The sequence below is a fragment of the Triticum dicoccoides genome, chromosome 2A (assembly GCF_002162155.2).
Source record: "Triticum dicoccoides isolate Atlit2015 ecotype Zavitan chromosome 2A, WEW_v2.0, whole genome shotgun sequence".
NCBI lineage: Eukaryota > Viridiplantae > Streptophyta > Magnoliopsida > Poales > Poaceae > Triticum > Triticum dicoccoides.
Window position 1 is genome coordinate 762,118,412 of NC_041382.1, and position 13,388 is coordinate 762,131,799.

The 13,388-nt window shown below is 45.7% G+C and overlaps 3 protein-coding genes across 5 annotated transcripts in view; 2 read left to right on the plus strand and 1 right to left on the minus strand.

Moving 5' to 3' along the window:
* The window catches only part of LOC119358366 (peroxisome biogenesis protein 22-like), a 3,372-nt gene extending 408 nt beyond the window's left edge, over positions 1-2,964 (plus strand). The window contains exons 2-8 of the mRNA XM_037624943.1: positions 3-173; positions 266-313; positions 1,498-1,554; positions 1,643-1,744; positions 1,886-1,951; positions 2,369-2,470; positions 2,567-2,964. Coding sequence (XP_037480840.1) covers positions 3-173; positions 266-313; positions 1,498-1,554; positions 1,643-1,744; positions 1,886-1,951; positions 2,369-2,470; positions 2,567-2,665 — 645 coding nt within the window. The 3' untranslated portion in view covers positions 2,666-2,964. The remainder of the gene's footprint in view (positions 1-2; positions 174-265; positions 314-1,497; positions 1,555-1,642; positions 1,745-1,885; positions 1,952-2,368; positions 2,471-2,566) is intronic.
* Positions 2,965-3,148: 184 nt separating this feature from the next.
* On the plus strand, positions 3,149-6,748 carry LOC119357062 (uncharacterized protein At2g24330-like). The gene is made up of 5 exons (XM_037624045.1): positions 3,149-3,549; positions 4,435-4,579; positions 4,952-5,061; positions 5,564-5,957; positions 6,041-6,748. The coding sequence occupies exons 1-5, from the start codon at positions 3,289-3,291 to the stop codon at positions 6,370-6,372; spliced, it is 1,242 nt and encodes a 413-aa protein (XP_037479942.1). The 5' UTR covers positions 3,149-3,288; the 3' UTR covers positions 6,373-6,748.
* Positions 6,749-7,056: 308 nt separating this feature from the next.
* On the minus strand, positions 7,057-12,981 carry LOC119357063. 3 transcript variants are annotated; one of them, XM_037624048.1, is made up of 9 exons: positions 12,832-12,981; positions 11,954-12,451; positions 11,373-11,472; positions 10,646-10,708; positions 10,386-10,512; positions 9,141-9,232; positions 8,431-8,492; positions 7,884-7,980; positions 7,057-7,728 (listed from the first exon to the last, which is right to left on the minus strand). In XM_037624048.1, the coding sequence occupies exons 2-9, from the start codon at positions 12,364-12,366 to the stop codon at positions 7,672-7,674; spliced, it is 1,011 nt and encodes a 336-aa protein (XP_037479945.1). In that variant the 5' UTR covers positions 12,367-12,451; positions 12,832-12,981; the 3' UTR covers positions 7,057-7,671. The 3 variants fall into 3 exon arrangements, with proteins under 3 accessions (XP_037479945.1, XP_037479943.1, XP_037479944.1); XM_037624046.1 differs by lacking the exon at positions 12,832-12,981 and adding an exon at positions 12,560-12,703; XM_037624047.1 differs by lacking the exon at positions 12,832-12,981 and adding an exon at positions 12,560-12,702 and having other exon boundaries at positions 9,141-9,229.
* Between the last annotated feature and the right edge of the window lie 407 nt (positions 12,982-13,388).

A 13,388-nucleotide genomic window follows, 5' to 3' on the forward strand; every position in this document is an offset into this window, starting at 1 on the left:
CCTTCGGCGCCGTCGCGGGCTTCGCCATCGCCGTCGTCTTCGCTTGGAAGTTCCTGCGCTCCTCCTCGACGCCCAGGCCCCGCCGGCCCGCCGCCCCCAAGCGGCCCTCGGCCGCCGGCTCGGCCGCGCCTGCCCCCGACGGCCCGGCCGAGCCCGCCGGCGACTCTGGGACGGTGGGTCATCTGCTCGGTGCTCGTGTTGCCCTTGTTTGATGTGCGTGTGGGTTTCGGTTGCTGACAGACAGGGGTTTGCCTGTGACTGGCAGCTGACGACGCGGCAGATCGTGGCAAGGCGGCTCGGCGGCTGCAGAAGGGTATGTTTTCTTCCTCTAGCTCGGTGCTCTCCAGTGCTGGGTTGTATCAAGAAGATCAGATATGTAGGGAACTTACATGGTGCAATGACAATACTGATGATCCATGATGCACGGAAACGAAGATTTGTGCCGATAGGATATTGTATTTAACATAAATAACACTAATATTTTTCTTCAATGCTGGTGGTGGTTGGAGTTCACCTTAAACAGTCTACTAAATGAAATGTCTAGGATCTATGAGAAGACGCTTGAAATGCATTGGCCTTACCTAGTGACCACTTGCTGTAATCATGGAATAGAACATCTATTGACATATTATGATGGTTACATTTCTGTGCATAGCGTACACTGCCGAGCTCATGGTTGGCACATTAATATTATGTATTTACATACATCCCACATGGAAATGTCTCTTGCTTTGGTACCTAATTGAGAGGACAATGAAATCTGGCATTTCAACCATGTCAACAGTTAAATGATTTAAATAACTAACTATAAGAGACCACAGAACAAAATAGGGAGAATACCATAGAGTGTGATTAGTTCCTAGGACCCGACGTAGAGGGACAGTCCCATAGGATGCAAAAATCTCAGTGTTTGGTTGACCAGGTGGATAAATTAACCTTGCCGACCAGATGCAAGATCCATTTGGGAGTTCCCAGGTCACTAAGTCAGGCTTGGTGGAGGCGCCCATTTAGATGTAACTCAGGCATCTCTTTGTAGATTAGATAGTTATTCAACTATAATTAGGTTGTCATGAGCGTAGATTGAGGTTTGATAAGGGCTACTAAGAAAAAGTGAAGGCTGTGAAGGCATAATAAGACATATACCGTACTAAAGTTTGGCGTAATATTCTTTGTCAACTCCATGGGTGATAGCAAACTCATATAAAGGCAACCAAACAACCTCTCCCCAGGATCAGGTTGAGCACAAAACTTTTAGAGGCAAATGTAGAGTGTAAACTAGGCAACCCCTCTTGCATCCTAAGAGCCCATCCCTTGCTAAACCGCCAAGTTCTTGTTGCGGCCCTGATGCCGGCTGGCTCTGGCAACCAATCACACCCATAATGCTATATGCTGACACACTTTAAGAATATTCCTAATACTGGTGATGCTTGAAATGAATAAATTACATATATGATTTCTTAATAGTGTCACAGAAACTCATAAATATTGTTCATGCAGGTCACTTGCCAACTAGTCGGTATTGTATTTGAGGAGAAAACTCCCGAGGAGCTTCAGGTGCGATTTGCATGTTCTTAAGGTATTTATATGCATCCCTCCCATATTTTGTGCTAACTATCTGCTATCTGTCTTTACCTTGATGCAGAACCATGCCACCGTTAAGCCCTCAGTGGTGGAACTACTACTGGAAATATCCAAATACTGTGATTTTTATTTGATGGAAACTGTACTTGATGATAAGAGTGAGGTACAAATTTCATGGTGCATCCTTGCATTTCTTTGAAGTTTACCATAGACAATTTTTTGTATTCACACGTTAAGTTAATACTCCTTTGAATATTAATCTGAGTACTTCTTAAGTATGACTTTGAGTGATCCATAACTGCAGGAGAATGCTCTTATGGCCCTGGAGAAAGCCGGGCTTTTCAATACTGGTGGCTTGATGAAAGAAAAGGTGACAAGTTTGCATCAGACAACACTATTAATTAAACTAATTTATTTGTTTCCGGTTTCTCATGTTCCTCTGCTACATCATTTCAGTGTTGCGGTGAATCATGTTAATATTTATGGATGACTCGCTTTAAAGTTTTCCTCCAAAAATCATTGTTTGATAGGATAACGGTTGTCGATAGAATAAACAAAATGCATGGCATATGGATATATAGTAGAACATATAATTTGATAAGGTTGCCTGTAGTTCATACATCATAGAAAGTTGTTTCTTTAGTTGAACCCCGTGTCGGTTCTGCAAAATTGGTTGAATATACTGTTCAATGTTTGGTTAACATGGGAACATTATTTCCCTATTGTATATTTGGACATTGCTTGGGATGCATCTATATTCTTGAGTGAAACATGTGTATGTTTGCAGGTACTCTTTTGCAGCAGTGAAGTAGGCCGAACTTCGTTTGTTCGACAGTTGGAGTCAGATTTCCACATCGACGCAAGCCTTGAGATAATTTCCCAACTATCTGTATGTTGCATCTTCATTTCCTCTTGGGACAGGTGTCCCTCGTCCTCGTCTGTTATTCATGTCTGACATGGTCCTTTTTCTTTCTTTTGCTACCAGCGGTTCATTCGGTGCCAGCTGTTTGTTTCCTCCATGGAAGGAGGGCAGCTCGCAGCCAATGTATTTAACTCCCCGAGCCTGGAGCAGTTCTTCTCTTGAGAACGGTACCAAAACAAAAGGGGTTCACACCCTTTCAAGCTCCGAGGTGTCAGGCAATTCCATGATGCCAGCTTCGCAGAAGGACCTCAGAATATAAAGTGAGGCAGGCAACCACTGCTGATCATGTCACCGCAGCTGTCGCTGGTTCATTCAGTTGGCCTCGTAGTTGTGCTGTAGTTAATAACAATGGTAAGTTAGACTCATGAGGTTGATCATATGGCAGTGCGCTGAAGATGTAAATTGCATGCATGACACAAAGCACCATCCTCTATATAAAGAGAACTTGTTTCATTGGAGCTTGGGCAGTCGTAACGACTTGTGTGTGTAACTGTAGATGATGGTATTATGGTCTGCATTCATATTTCACTGAAGGGCACTGGATGTGAACTTACTAACCTTACCGTGCTGCCCAGCTCGTCCCAGGGGTTTGAAAGATTGTACGGAAAGGCCTTCCCTTCCCTTCCCCAGAAGCGCACGAACCAATCGCAAATCCCTTTTCCTCTTCCTTCCTCCCGCACCTTTCCTTGCCTTCGTCCCGACTGCAATCTTCCCTTCCGGTTCCGGGCAGAGAAAAAAAAACCGTCGCGTCTTCCGGCCGATCCGTCCCGTCCCGTTCGATCGGCATGGCGGACGGGGACTCGGCGGCGGCCTACGCGTCGCCGCGGTCGCCGCTGCCCCCGGAGACGCCGTCCACGCAGAAGCGGACGCAGCGCGGCCTCGTCTCGCGGGTGTGGAAGGGCATCTTCGGCCGCCGCGAGGACGTCGAGAAGCTGCTGCAGGCGCTCTCCAAGGAGGAGGAGGCCCTCCGCTCCCGGCTCCACCGCCGCGCCCGCGCCTCCCGCAGCTCCGCCCACAACGTCCTCGCCCTCGCATCCGCGCTCGAGGTAGGTACCCCCTCCGCCCCCTTCGATTTCCTTCGATTTTTTGGGCTAATGATCTATGGCCATGGTTGGTTGGTTGGTATGGTACCGAACGAATCGATAGCTTGTTCAGTAGGCGAACGCCACCCCGTACGTACAGGGGAGGGATGGTGGAATCTGCGAGATGCTATGCAAGCCTGCGAGCCCCGTGTTCGGATTCTAATAGCGGGCACAGGGTGTTCGATTAGTGATAGATTGTTTCGTCAGGAGGAGCTAGCACGCGGTTGGATTGCGCTCTACTGTCGCACAATAATTTCGCATTGCTTCCCCTTCCAGTCCAGGGGCAGCGGCTACCTTAGGTTCACCAACAATCCGTTCTATCGACCGCGTGTTAGGTCTGTGCCTGGGACGGATGAATGGGGAATTATGCGTCGCGTGATGAATCCTATGTTTTTGACAGCATGCAGGCCGTCCAGTTTAGTGATTGGTCGTTTCATCGGACGCGTAGAATGTTGTGGGATCGTGCTGAAATTTCCCCTTCTGGTTGATGCCGTTGCATGATCCAGCTTCCAGGGGCAGTAATTAGCTCCTATAACAATTCATTGCTGCTGCTAATTAGGCCCGATTGTGTCGACGACAAAGCTGTATAATAGCCGTGATACTGGACAGGGGAGGGATGGAATCTGCACGATACTGCAAGCCTTGTTTTTGAATTTCAGTTTAGTGATCGATTGTTTAGTTAAGAGGCGCTACCATTGCTATGAAATCGTGCTGTACTGCCGCACAATTTTTGCCTTTCTGCGACTGATGCGTTGCTTCAGCTTCCAGTCCAGGGGCAGTTGCTAGGATAGGTTCATCAACAGTCTGTTTTATCAATGACATGGTTATATGTTTTATTTTATGGAACAGATTGCGGCTGTTGGATATGCGATTATGACTACCAGATCCCCGGACATCCCCTGGCAGATGAGGGCAGCCCGGGTGCTGCCCATGTTCTTGGTTCCTGCTTTAGCTGCTCTCATCTACTCAGCTATCACAAGCATTACGAAAATACGTAAGTGCACTTGCCTCTGCATCACCATTTTTCGTGTGGGACTTTTCTTGTTTTTCACATAGGTAAATGTAACAGTAGGTTTTTGTGCTAACTCTTGTTTTTCGTGTTGATGGAATAAACAAAGAAGGCAGTAATGTAATATTCACTAATACGACTGATATGTTTCCCTTTAGTTTTTCATGGTGGCAAGCAGCCATTTCGGCAGTCTCGTTGCACAAACTTAATTGCCTCTTAATAAATTGGTTTCTAAAATAAAACAGCTTAAGTTTGAAAAAGGCGTTCAATTACCATGACCATTTACCTAATAGTTGATTTAGCTCATATGGTTAGCCTTCATGTTTAAAATGTGATGGACATTACTCTGTCTTGCAGTTGATAATAGAGACCAACATACTCTTGAAAAGCTCCGTGCTGAAAGACAGGCCAAGATTGACGAGTTGAAGGAGAGAACAAATTACTACACTACCCAGCAACTTATACAGGTGGGTTGCTCTATATTTTCACCACTAACCAATTGGGGGGAACATCTCCCATCCTTTTTTTGAGTCTTTTTCTTTCTTTATATGGGAAATTATCCCAATTGACAATTGAATAGGTTTGGAAGTTATAATTGTAAATAAACCACAATCGAATATATGGAAATATTAGTTTATACGTTTCTTTTAGTTTTGACTTCAGGGTTAAAAAAATCACTATCTTCTTCCGAGAACCACCTAAGGTTCCACCAACTCCAACTAAAAGAATAAAATAATTTCATTGAAGTAAGAAAGTCTCCCGGGTGGGGAGACGTCTGAGTTGTATTGGTTAGTAGTTAGTGTTTCTTTTTTTCCTCCTGAAAACACTACATTTTCTATGTGTCATGTTTCTTTTTTTTTTCCTCCTGAAAACACTACATTTTTCCCAACTCCAACTAAAAGAAGCCTGTGTCATGTTTCTTTTTTTTTTTCCCTCCTGAAAACACTACATTTTCTATGTTTTATACAGAGATATGATCTTGACCCTGCTGCAAAGGCGGCTGCAGCAAGTGTTTTGGCATCTAAGCTGGGTGCGGATTCTGGATTGAGAGTCTTTTTGGGAGATGAGTTGAACATGGATGGAAGTAAAAGTAATGATCAGCACGGACAGGCTTCTGGTATGAGGCAAAGAAAACCAGCCCACTCAGGCCATGTCTCTGGACCGACCCATGCCTCTGAGCCATCAGACGGCTCGAGTATATATGCTGGTAACGAAAGCCCCACTGCAAATCGGACTGTTGAGCACTTTAGAGGCCATGCTGGCAATGATGGCGGATGGCTCGCACGGGTGGCCGCTCTGCTTGTAGGGGAGGATCCAACACAATGCTTTGCGCTAATATGTGGCAATTGCCATATGCATAACGGTTGGAACTTATAACCGTTTGTCTGTCTGTAGATCATCATGCTGGTCATGTTCTCTCTACTAAACCACGTTTCAATCTTGCAGGTCTTGCGAGGAAAGAGGACTTTGCGTTCGTTACATACTACTGTCCTCACTGCAATGCTCTCAACGGATCGCGGCAACAGGAGGACGGTGAAATGGTGACTCCTACCGATCGCTCCTTTGGTAACAGCATCCAAGCCAGCGCCAGCCTTGCGGACTCAGGCGTCAGCAGTCCTGTTGGGAGGAGCTTGCCGACCGTTGAAGAACTGCCTGCAGAAAGTTCTGGTGCGAGTAACTTAACGATTGCTGAACAGCCTCGAGCAGAGAGTTCTTCTGCCACAAATAACTTACGACCAACTGTTGAAGTTCAACCCGCCGATCAGCTTGCCAGCTGAGCTTTCTTCTTCTGAGAGGAATGTGTTCGCCAGTTCTTGCTTCCGTGCTAGTTGCATCGTGAGATGGCGTACCAGAGCTTTCAACGCAGATTCCTGTGCTTACCACCACCTATGCATATAGATGCGGATTATTGGTGTGTTGTGCTAGGAATGGATTGTTCCACTTGGTGCTGCTAGGATAGGTGATGGATGCCCATTTGACGGCATCTTGTCCAGCTGCTTGAGTGATGGGTTGCTTTGCTTCTTTTGAGTGTATAGTTTTCTTTCTCTTTTGGGAAGTTGAATTCCACACCTTTTGTAATATATTATCAGTCATGCAATGTGTAGTATCAGTTTCTCTATGTAAATGCTGGTTTTGGAATATGTTTTTTTTTTACCTGGATGGGTATGGAATATGTTCAATGTTACCAAAGTAGGTCTGATAAGTCCCCAGTGTTTGGGCTAGGAGTGCTGTCAATTTTTGAATTTCTGCTTTGAAACAGCAGTAGCTCTGGGAAAACAACTATCACAAATTCACAAGTATAGGCTGAAAGAAAAGAAAGCTTAAACGCTATCGGAAGCTGTCAGTTGCTTCATCCATGGGCAAACGTTGAGTTAGGTGTAACGTTTCTTCACATTTTGTGTAGATAGTACTGCATTGCATAGAACCACTGCCATGGAATAAAAATGATACTTAAGAATTACTAGAACAGAAAATAGTGCAACTCTTGTCAATAGTTTGATAATTCAGTCACATCACTCCTACATTTTCTTTTCTCATCCTTTTCTCTTTAGCTGTTGAAGAAAACAGGCAATGACCCAAATAGCTAGAAAAGGAACGCCCCTCGCTGCTTTGCTTTTACCAACACGGCACAGCGTGTATCAGGGCAAGGCTCATTACTGTACAGGGTACAAACTGGAACAAGTAAAATGCAAATGCTCGGTAGCCCTTTCGAAAAATGTATTCACGACCAATTGGGGAAAACATAACACAGAATACCTCCGGCCATCCAATATTTACAGTCACTTTGCTGTAGTCCCGAATCAAGTATCTGGTTGGTGGTGGTGTGGTTGATGAGAGGAAGGGCAGTAACCCCCGCTCGCATAGCCTGCAAAACTGCAGAATCCGCTCCTTCCAAACACGCTTTCCCGAGCTTCAGCTGGAAGGGTAGGGAATGATCTCAAGGATGTACGGCAACTATTCCTGGCGCTCGGTCAGTATAACAGCCTGTAGGGATTCCTAGCAGCACCGGTGGGGATCCGAGGGAAAGAAGCTGAAGCCGTCTATCTGTCCCTTCTTCTTTCGGCGCATGCCACACATTAGCTTCGAGGCTCTTCCTTCATATGTGAGGTGTGTGCTGCGCTGTAAGATTGGACCTTCAGGATAGAAAAACAACGCCAATTGCTTAGTTGAGACATCGTTGTTACTTGTTACCACTTGAGTGCATACATATTTTTAGCACCAGAGCACAAGGAAAAGTGTTGTGCATATGGCGAACCTCGACAACGATTGCTAGGCCGTGTGTTCTTACCATTCTGTCAACTTGAAGAAGTGAATTAAGCTTGTCTTCATGTGCTAATTCTTGCAGAGGAGGCATCTGACCCATGATGCCAGGCGTCTCGCTCATTCTGCAACAACAATACGGAATAAATGTTAAACAGAGGAATAAGCATAAGCTAGTTACTCGGCATTGGCACATTAACAATGATTTATGAGTTAATATGTAAATTTTGTAAACTACCATGTTTGAAATGATTACATCCTGCTCTAGAAAATTATACGAGATCATTAGATTAGGAAAAGGTAGATCTCAGGACACCAACTGATTTGTTTAATAAACTTAAAGACTCCAATGGCCACCACTACTTATTTCACGATGCCACAGCAGGTCCTTTGGCCACTCAGTGAGTGATATGATACATTCATATTTATAGAAGAACGAAATGACATTGAACATGTTGAAGTGAAGCAGATGATATTTAGTGATATTTGTCCTTACCTAAGAATATGTTGCAAACGATACTGGTGAAAGGCCAATGAGCAATATATGGAAAATGGCACATATTACAGAGCTTTACCTGCTTAAAATTGTTTTGATGTTGTTATTTGTCCGAAGAAAGAGATCCATGTTCTCCCCCGTCTGCAAATAAATCAGAACTTCAGGCATGAAATAAGTAACATAATGTGCCCCCGTCACGCTCATTGTGTTATTTTAAGTTGTGAAGGCTGGCAATGAGAGCGACAAGTTCCAACATACAATAAATGTTAGCCCGTATTAGTACTTAGTGGCAGATGACATTTTCCACATTCTCTCCTCTATTATTGATGTTTTTGATGTGGTACACCCATCCCAACCTTTGAAGGCACAACCACAGCCCCATCATATTTCTTCACTGAACACAAAAGTTATCTAACAAAAAGGAAACTCAACATTGACAGTGCACCCAAAACAAAGGGCACTTCTGTAGCATATGTTGATGATGCATGCAATTTAAATATGTTATGCGGCACCAATCAGGTATACATATTGTGCTACTGCCAAATATGCTTATATAAATATTGTGATTCAGTTTTTCTGAAGATCCTAAGAGTAGTGCACTAACTACCATACCAGCAATATGACCATGTCCATTTTTGGTGGAAGGACTAGTTGTGAAAACAAATAGCCATGAGAATTTCACAGTGTAAGATGTAAAACCAATAGGCGGGCACCATGTGCTCCCTGACTGACACTTGGGGTACTATAAAATGAAGTTGAAGAGCATGAAATGGGAGGTATAAAACATACCTTGAATGTTTCAATATTTGCAGCAATCTGGTTAAGCAATTGATTGTTTTCCTCCAGGAGCTGCTGGGTTGCACTGTCCACAACAGGAGCTGCTTCAGAACGGAACAGAATGAGAATCTTTAGAAGAAATCAGGATAACAACTGAGATTGATGGTGAATTTCTATGTTACTATTATATAACTGCTTTACAATGAATATAAATGAGTTCCCTCAGATGAAAAAGGATCATAATAGTTAAACACAACAAATTAAAGGAGAAGACATTTTATTAGATATCTCCAAAGGGCTGTACTGAATCACAATCAAGTAAAAACACAATAACAAAAAATAATATAGAAAATAGTCTAATTTACATATCTCCAAGTGGTGTAAATTGTTAGATTGCTTTTTATCATAGTGTTTGTTTGTCCATCCATGGCAGTGGTATGGAGGACATGTGGCATTCACATCACCATGAACCATTTGAGAAACCACCTAAAGTGAAAAGTGGCCTATTTCAATAGTTTTAGAGTTCAAGGTTGCAAATTAAACTTTTGGCTAAGTTTAGAGTTGAGAAGTAGACTTTTGTTGAGAATGTAAGCAGGTGTGTGCAACGTGGTGAAATCTTTGCCTCCTACAAGGATAATAAGTATTCCATCCCTATAATTTAACACAACTACATGAGCATGACAAACCTTCAGGACATCTCTCATAGAAAAAAGGGATCCATACTCCCATGTTAAAAATGTTTGGCTCAAAAATATTGCTACTGGCTTGTCTTCTGTGCTGCTTTTTTTTCAGTTCTATATTGGGATCTAGGAAATGCAGTCTAAATATAGAGACGCACCAAGTGAAGGCATCGCAAGGTTGCTTCCAGATGATGCTTGTACTAAGTACTAACTACAAAGTCAACAAGCATAACATCAAGAAATTAAGCAAATAAAGTGTGTTTCGAATTTTAGGAGATCATCAATTTCCAATCAGATCATAACAATAGTATCTGAAGAGAATGGTGAACAATTCACAAAAATTGTTGTAACTCCACAAAGTTGATGTTTGAACCATGTAGCCCAGGAAAATTTCAGAGAGATACAGTGAGGCTAGCTGGTTTGTCACAGTTGACACCATTCAAAATCTAATGATATTGCTATTTAACAATTCTGGACCACTGATTCAAACCTTAAATAATCAGACAAAGTTAGGATGGTACTGAGAAATACCAAACAATAGCAATAGAACAGATAGAAGTTAGAGATATGAGCTAACCTTCCTTGGGAACTTGACACTGCTGGTTTGGATTTTCCATCGATATTGAGAAAGGGGTTAAGTTGTTGGTAGGCCCCATGTGAAAATTAGACATCGGGGCAGATGCAAACATTTTGTCCTGCATTGGCTGTCAAAAGACCTTATCAGAAAGTACATGATTGGCACTAGGAAAAGCAATAAGAGAACACCACAAGACAAAAGCTGTACCAACCAGGAGAGATAGTGATGTAAATGATTGAGAACCATAAATAGAAAAGTACCTTCATATCTCTCATCTTTTTCCCTGTAAAAAAACCTTCTGGTTTCTTCCTTCTATCTTTACCCTGTAATAACAAACGCATGTCATCAGAACATACTGGTTTGTGTGCATGTGCTGTTATACTGATATACATCAGACAGAAACCACGGCATGCAGTTGAAAAGGAAGAGTCCAAAATGCCAAGCATCACGATACTATATCTAGGGGAATCACAATGAACACTAGCTTCTCACAGAAAGAAGAGACGTGAATTTTTGTCCAGAACAAGCCATTATTACTTCATTACGCCCTTAACTGGCTGTGTGCATCCTATGGACCCAGAGGCCGAGGGAGGGGCTCTTCCACTATATAAAATACACCCCTATAAACTTCATCCAGGTGTTGGTAACTCACCATCTATTAGAACATCTAAAAGTAACATATCCTTCAAGTTACCTATTCGCAGGAGATGTATTTACAGGTACAGAATATCAAGACACTGGCTTGGGTAAGGATTCATAAAAACACCTACAAAAAAGGCTTAAACTCCTCTCTGGAAGGCAAAAAGAATAGTAGAGCTAGAGGTTAGCAGGTTTGTCCAATTTTAGTACACGTCTAAATAGATTATTAAGAAAATCAAGATTGACGTTCTCACACTAAGTACAGAACAAGACCAGTAAGAACACACATTAATACAAGAACAGAACATGTACGGAGAAGAGATACTTAGACATTTGTAAGAAACTTACTGCAGCCCACCAGCATCGCAATGCAACATCCCTGATGGTTCTGTTGGGCAGCATAGCCGCTATCTTGATGTACCTCATGATATTAGGTTCACGAGCATATCTGCAATTGCCAGTGAAGAAAGAATTAGAACCTCAAAGGAAATGAATTGTTTCTTAGAAGCAATTCTCAAGCCAGATGGTGACATTTGACATGGTTCTCTTTCTTTCTAGGATTCCTTTGACACAAATTCATCAGCTAGAATTTGATGAGCTCATCGGCACAATCATAGAGCACTCAAGTGCGGCTGTTAATGCTTATGGCCGAAAGAAACCAAGTGCAGTTCCACAGTAGGCCAAATAACGACGAAAGCGACCCTATAGCAGATGCGCTCGGTAGTGCTGCTAGAAACTGAAAAGGTAAAAAGGTTCACTTGCACAAATCCTGCTTTAGACTTCCTGACTGATGCTCCATTAACTTAAGCACACCACATGGGGTGGAAAAGAAGCTTGCCGCATGACCAAATTGGCAAACTCCATCAGCGAAAAGCTATACGGCAGTACCGGCAACAGGAATTCAGCAAGAGGAGGGGCGGCGAATCTACCTGGTGAGCCCTTCGTTGAGTATATTCAGCTCGCGGTCACTCCACTCAGAAGGCGAGCCGGTGACGAACTTGTACTTGGACGCGGTGGTGCCGCCGGCGCCACGGGACGCGCCCCCCGGCGAGCTCCTTGACTGGACAACCACCGGCACGTTGCCGAACACACCGCCGTTGTTGTTGCTGTTGCTGCTGCTGTGGTTGTTTGGAGAAGAGTGGTACAGGCCTGCGGTGCTGCTCGGCCCGCCGCTCATGCTCACGAGCCCCATCCCGGCGCCACCCATGGTGACGTCGCTGCTGGACGACTGGAAGGAGAGCATGCTGTTGTTGTTGTGGTGGTGGTGGTGGTGATGGTGGTTGTAGACCGAGGCGGCGGCGGTGATCCCCTGGTGGAACCCCATGCTGGAGTCAGCGGCCATGGCGCCGGGGGGAGCCAGCTGGAACCCCCGATCTAGGCGCCCACGGACGCGCCGCGAATCCTCCTGCCGCCCAATTCGGACCGACCTGCACGAAATTGAGCTGGAAGAGATCAGTCGCCACTAATTCAACGGAACAAGCAATCCGGTCAGAGATTTCGCTCCTCCCCGGAAGAGAAATCGAGGCGCGCGGCACCAGAGCTTGGCTCGCATTCCCGGCCCCCGAGGAGGTGATAGGATCTCCAGCGGAGGCCGAGGAAGCCCACGGAGGCGCCGGCCAGCCGCGAGAGCGAGGCCCCCACCCCCACCCCACTAGCGAGGCACGACCCGGCCAGCCCAACCACCCGCACAACAACAACAACAACAAGAGCAACCGACCAACCAACCAACCAACCAGCAACAAACCACGCCGAAATCGGCCCGAACCCCACGGCCAACAGATTCAATCAACGGAACCCGGCGACTCACCTGCCTCCGGCGGCCGTCGTCCACGGCCCCCCGATGCAATGGCGCGAGGCCCTCCGCAAACCCGCACCGCCGCGCGGCCCGGCGCAACGACCCCCGCGAATCCCGCCGCGGCCGCCCCCGCCCCCAAATCCGCGCCGCAGCAGCCCAATTCGAACCCCCCCAACTCCGCCCTCACCAACCCGCGGGCCGCGACGACCGATCCCGAACCTCGCGCCGCCGCCGATCGGACCGGATCACCCCTGCGAAATCCCTCTGGGTTTGGGTTCGGGTTTGGGTTTGATCCAGGAGGGCAGGCGAATCCCGTGGTGCTCTGCTGGTTTTTCTCCTCCCGCAGCCGCCCTGGGTTCGTTCTTAAACAGAGTAGTCTATACCACCAGCGCTAGCCTATCACGCCCATGCCCCCGCGTGGTTCCGCCGGGCGCAATGACCCTCCTGCCCCCCGCCTCGTTCGGGGCCGCGCCACTCGGCTTGGCGGGCAAAGTGTCGCCCTACGAAACGCTTCCGGGGGCGCGATGCCGTCGGTCAAGCGGACGGCCGGGATGAGGTGGAGGATCGGA